This window comes from Nuphar pumila, unplaced genomic scaffold (genome assembly GCF_984573655.1).
Source record: "Nuphar pumila unplaced genomic scaffold, dmNupPumi1.hap1.1 HAP1_SCAFFOLD_1888, whole genome shotgun sequence".
In the NCBI taxonomy this organism is placed as follows: domain Eukaryota; kingdom Viridiplantae; phylum Streptophyta; class Magnoliopsida; order Nymphaeales; family Nymphaeaceae; genus Nuphar; species Nuphar pumila.
Genome location: NW_028323784.1, coordinates 7426 through 13334, shown reverse-complemented (window position 1 = coordinate 13334; position 5909 = coordinate 7426). Strand labels below are relative to the sequence as shown.

At 58.8% G+C, this 5909-nt stretch overlaps 1 protein-coding gene across 1 annotated transcript; it reads right to left on the bottom strand.

Annotated features, from left to right (window-relative positions):
- Positions 1-2287: 2287 nt before the first annotated feature.
- On the bottom strand, positions 2288-3469 carry LOC149809002 (uncharacterized). Its single transcript, XM_089995044.1, has 2 exons — positions 3146-3469; positions 2288-2689 (listed from the first exon to the last, which is right to left on the bottom strand). The coding sequence occupies exons 1-2, from the start codon at positions 3467-3469 to the stop codon at positions 2288-2290; spliced, it is 726 nt and encodes a 241-aa protein (XP_089851170.1).
- Between the last annotated feature and the right edge of the window lie 2440 nt (positions 3470-5909).

The window sequence follows — 5909 nt, the reverse complement described above, 5'->3', positions numbered from 1 at the left end:
AGTGGCGTCCAGCCGGGAAAGGTTGTATGGTGACATGCAAGGCTATGACTCTCTGCTACTGGAAACTGGATTTTGCGCGGAAGCGCTGCATGTGTGGGAGACAGACCCTGATGACGTCACCAGCTGGAAAGAGATTAAACGGTTTCACTTGCCAAGCGATGAATGAAGTGGTGTTGTCACCAACCAGATCATGCTGGATAATGATTATCATGCGTTTATCTGTTGGATTGTTTGCGATTCATTGTATGTCTTGCTTGACTGAGTATTGTGCTTTGGTCAAGTGGGCACAACCAGGTTGTGACAAACTCATGCAACAAAGGCTGGGCTTGTCTGCATTAAAGCACAAACGTCTGCTTCTTTTCTTCTCTTTACTCTTCTCTTTACCCTGAAATCCATAAACGTCAAGGTCCCTATACCCCGTTCGAATTTTTACAAAGATAATCACGTTATCGGTATGGTCCTGAGGTCCACTGCCTTGAGCTCCCATTTGCGAATCGGTTGGATTCATGGTTGGGGCGGGTTGACCACGTTCTCGCAAGCCCGAGATGGCGTCACATGAACTGGTGCACTAAAGACATGGCAACCGCCCTCAACTCAGTGGCCACAGTGATGAACATGACAAGTAGATCAACAGCGCTTGGGATAGCTGCGTCACTTCCGGGTGTCTTCCGGCTTGGCAGCACCGATGTCGCCGGGCAAGCGATCACAGTAGAACTTCCTCATACCATGCTCCAACGCATGCATTGGCACACAGAAGTGCAGCACATACCGTAACAATACCAACAAACGGGCGAACTTTTTGGGAGCCTGAGATCAGTTTTGGATATTTTAACTTCGAACATACCTGAAAATTTCAGCCTACTTTCTTATGTAAACTTCGCGGCGAGTCCAAAAACGTGACCGTGAGCGCCCGTTTGTTGGTATTGTTATGGTAACGACTTAGTGGGCAACAGAAGCTTACTGGCACTTTCCTGTCATGCATGCACGTGCGATTAATGCTGCTCAACACTTCAGTCGTCTGTGTGCCAGGTAACTACAGTTACCTGGTACCATCGATGATATATCTGTGTACCGGGCAAGCTTGGTGGCCAGGTCCTGGCGTGCCTGGACCAAGCAGCAACAAAGGCTAGCTGATTGCAAGCTTGACATCTGTGTTTACAAATGCGCCGCACGCAACCAGGATGCATGTGGACACGTCAGGGCGTTACCTTACGGTTGCGTGTGCCGTTCCATTTGTGTGGACGACTCTGAATCTTACACATGGCCGGGCCGTGTTGTGAAGCATCGAGATTTTGACCATCTCATTCATTGGGCCTTCCATATTACTTGAAAGCCACTGTAGTTGCATGGATGTTGGGGGGATGCCGCATCCTCCATTTAGGCGCCAGATCAACACTGCCTATTGTCAACGCCGCCTTCATTAGGCTGGCATATTTCTTTCTTTCTGGCATTAAGCTGAGACTGCAGTGCTAGAGTTGCATATTACAAGTAATGCGCAGAGCCTGGCTGTGCAAAGTTAACAGCAACGGAGGGAAGATGTATACACACCAACACAGGTTGCAAGGTGTTGCAAAGCACACAGCGATTGCAACTATTCGACGCAAAGAAGACCTGCGCACGCATTCTCGTTGTCAATGCAGCCACCTGCGCTAACAGTCATCACAGAATGAGCGTCGACCGACTTAGCATCCCTGGTCATGAGAAACGCGTCCAAATGGCTGCAAGCGTGGCGTGGCATCAGAAATTGCAAGCCTTCAGTCTCGATGTGGCACCAACATCTTTCTGCCTCAAGTGCTCACCACAGAGAAAACACCAGTCTTGCAGCATTAGCACTTCGCTGCCAACACACCTCTGCTAGCGCCCACAGCGGGGCGGGCCAGCAATGCGCAAAACACACACCACTGTCCTCCACGCCCGTCAGTCCCCATGTCGTATGGGGTTTTATGTATAATGCCTGCTCCGAACTCGAGGTTGGGCTGATCACGCATCTCACACGCAAAAACGGTTTCCAAGCGCTGCACGTGTGAGTTCGTCATCATGTCCTCAGGCCGCTCAGCTTCGCAGGTAAGAATTGGCGGGCTCCGGGCGTGACCGTGGGCAGGCAAGAGTGCTGGCCCCAGTTATGTTGGTGAGAGTTGGTGCGCATCAGCGGCGTGACTGTGTGTCTCCCAAACCGTTAGGTGACCATCTCTCACCACCAGACCTGGATCCATCACTCTTGCTCGCCCACGGTAACACCCACTGGCGGCGTGGCGGTCTCCCAGCCCGATGTGGCGTCTGCCTGCAGTTACGCCTCAGCGCTCAGGTCATCGCGAGTGTGTGCGTTCCGCGCGTGCCGCATGAGGGAGACTGCGCTTGCGTTGTGGTTCTTCTGCGCGACCTGAAGGGGGGTGCAGCCGGCCGAGTCACGCTTGAGGATCTCGGCGACGCTCACGACGTTCAGCAGCATCGTGAGTAATGGGACGGAGCCACGGCGTGCCGCGAGGTGGAGCGCCGTCTGGCCGTAGCGGTTCGCGGAGGCCGTGAGGCGCCCGAGGTGGACGCCTGCGGCCGAGATGAGCCGCGCCGCGACGTCCGCGTGCCCCCCCACCACGCTCGACATGAGAGGCGTCCAGCCGTCGCCGTACAGCGCGGAATCCTGCCAGAGGACGTGGGAGCGCTCGCAGTGCGCGAGCAACGTCTCCACCACCTGCAGGTGCGCGGTGGGTTAGGTGTGTTGTTTATGTGACGTGGCCCTCAGCGGAGGCGCCGGCCGCAGTGCGCTACGTTTCAACCACCGGCAGGCGCAAGGGTGAGCTGTTCATGTGTCGTGACCTTACTTGGAGCTGTTGGTCGCGGTGTGCAAGCAACATCTCCACCAACCCCAGGCGTCGAGCTTTATTGACAAGGCAGGGGCAGAGTTGCACATGTCAACGAGCAGAAGTAGAGAAAGCCAAACAACGCATGAGACAGCACGCGGGAGCAGACTCGGCAATCGTGTGTAAGGCAGGGGTAGCATGAGGCCGAAGCCCCTTGGGAACAAAATGAGGCACGTCATGTTAACGTTTCATTGATTTACACACCACCATCATTGGTAATGTATAAAAGGGAAAGAGGGTTGAGTCGCGCGCGTCAGCACGAGTCAGTGAGAAGTGATCGTCCGCACCTGCAAGCGGCCGCACAGAGCCGCGATGTACATGCAGTTCTCGCCATGCCCCGTCTTGATCCACATGTCGGCGCCCGCGTCGAGCAGCGCCTCGACGACGCGGGTGTGGCCAGCTTCGCAGGCGTGGAAGAGCGCGGTCGAGCCGATTTTGCTGCGCACGTTGAGCTTGACTTCCAGCCGCAGCAGCAGCCGTACGAGGGCCGCGTTCCCCTCGATTGCTGCACAGTGCAACGGGGTTTGCCGCGACGCGCTGCTGCTTGCGGCAGCTGCCTGCACCGCCAACGCCGCCAGCTCGCGCCTCGTTGCAGGCCCTGCAGCAACCATCGCGTACAGTTCAGTGTCAACTCCTGAATAAAAGATATTAATCGGGGACCAAACCGTACCTCTCGAGGAGTGCACTCTGCCGACAGCATCCTGGGATCTGCGACCGAATTCTGAGCAAACGCCAGGGAATGGCATCATGATCTAGCACGCTGAGACGCGGGCTACTTTCCTCTCCTCTGCTGCTGCGACCTCATTCAGTTTAGTCTCCTGCAGGCCGGATTCATCTCCTGTAACGATCCTGTGGCCAACCCTGCAATTGGCGCTCTGCTGCAAGCACTATCGAATGATGATCGCGCGGATCTGCAATGCTGTGGGCAAATTAAGAAGGGTGTGTACCTGAGTGATTACGTCCCCGAGCAGCAGCGGTCGCCGCGACAGCCGCTTCGACTGAAGACAGCTCGCAGAGGTCCCAGACATCGATTTGCGCGGTGTGCAAAGCCTCGTTGGTGCCCGGCAGGCCCTGCAGCTCACGAGCGAGGAGGGGGGAGGCCAGGCACGCGCGGATGAGGGCTGCCAGGCCCCGTGGCATGTGAGTCAGCTCCAGCAGCGAGAGGCGCGGCAGGACGGCGCACACCGTGACGATGTCAGCTGCGAGGCGCACCGTTCGGGACTCCAGCCCCGCGAGGGCCGCGTCGGTGGAGTCCAGGACCGTGGGGGCGTCCTCAGCTGGCGCGGGCGCCCCAGGGCTGCCGCCGCTGCGGCCCACTCCGTATCGCCGCTGCAACAGCAACGCGAGCGGCGCGGTGAAGACGGGGGAGGCCGTTCCGGGGCGGAGGTGGCTGGTGGAAAACGGAGACGCGGAGCTGGGGGAGCCTGTCGCTGCGTCATCGAAGATGTCGACGGCGAGGCGCTCCTTCGCGGCCTTTGTGATGGCAAACGCGGTGTGCGTTGCGGCGTGGCGGACTCGCTTCCACTCATCCGGCAGCGCGTCCACGCTGCCCTCCGTTGGAGCCGCGAGGCGGCTGCCGCCCAGGAAGAGGGACTCGAGAGCGGGTGCCGCGCAAGCTAACGCCGCGAGCGTGCCCATGTCCACCGAGTCGCAGCAGTTCAGCGCGAGCGAAGTGATGGAGGAAGTGAAGCGGTGCTTGAGGCGCCCTTGCGAGGTGGTTTGGACGGCCGCGTCCGCCGAGCGGGCTGTGGAAGCCCAGTCATCATTGCCTGCGGCTGGGGGCGAGAGGCACTGCGCAGCGGTGGCCTGAGCGGCAAGCGCAAGGGTGAGGCCGCTGATAGCTTGCGGCGCGGATGCGGCCCCCGGCGACGCCCGGGCGCCACTGGGGGAGGACGGGGGGGTGGAGGTAGCAGCTGCTGCCGCTGGCTCGGCGGCCCCTTCCTCCGCGGGCCTGGCCCATGCGCGGTCAAGTGCGGCATGAAGCGCGGCCTCGACGTGCTCGCGCACGGTGCGGGGGGACGTGGGACCCGCCAGCACCGCCATCCAGCCTGCGAACGAGATGTGGCTCATCGTGAGGCAGTGCAGGCGGCTGCCTGGATGCGATCCGAGTGCGAGGGCGTCCGTAAGGGACGCCTGGTTCATCTGGAAGCAGCGCTGGAGCGTCAGGGCGCGGAGGGGGTGCACCCGACCGCGGGTGTCGGTCGCGGCAACTCGGCGGCTTATGATCGAGACGGCGGAGGCCTGCAGCTTCCGGCAGCCGTCGATTCGGAGGACCTGCAGGGCTGGGAGCGCGGAGAGGATGGCGCTGAGGTGCGAGTCGTCGCACATGGTGCCGCGCGTGTCCAGGTGCGTGGTGACTGCAGGCATGCGTTCGTGCGTGTCAGGTCTTCAGGGCGGCTGATCACAGAGATATATGCAAACAAAATGCATGTTGGGTTTCGCCAGCAATTAACCGTTCTGACCGTGCAAGTAGACGACAGGTGTGATTGTTCACAATTGCATGGTGGTTAGCAGCTTGAGTGGGCTGTCTCGACCTCACACAGACCGTACGGTTACACCAGCGGGCAAATGTAGATTGTGCACGGTCGCTGGTATCAAGGTACAGTTTTAGCAGGCGCTTGTGTTAGCAGGTGCATAATGCGCGCTTGGCATCATCGCTGTGAGCGGTGGACAAGTGTGGCTCGTTTCAGGTGCGTGTGTGCATGATCCTGCTCTGCATGCCAGAGCGGGAGGGCCTCGTCATTTCAGTCCTCACACGGCACGACGTTCTGCAGCCCGTGCGCATGCAACACCGACTGGACCAGGACGTCTCCCCAGACGACGACGCACCTCTCAAGGCATATGCTATGTCCCTACACTGTCTGAGTGCTGATGCCCAGTGCTTCGCAAGAAGGGATTTCGACCGCCATTTATGTCCCAAAAATTCATGTATTTTCGGGTATAAAGACCCAAGAAATCAGAGGGTCTAGCGAAGCACTGCTGATGCCAAGTCAGTCGTGTCCACTCTTTGCCTCTTCCCCCACCGCAGCAGACACTGGAAGAAATGTTGGA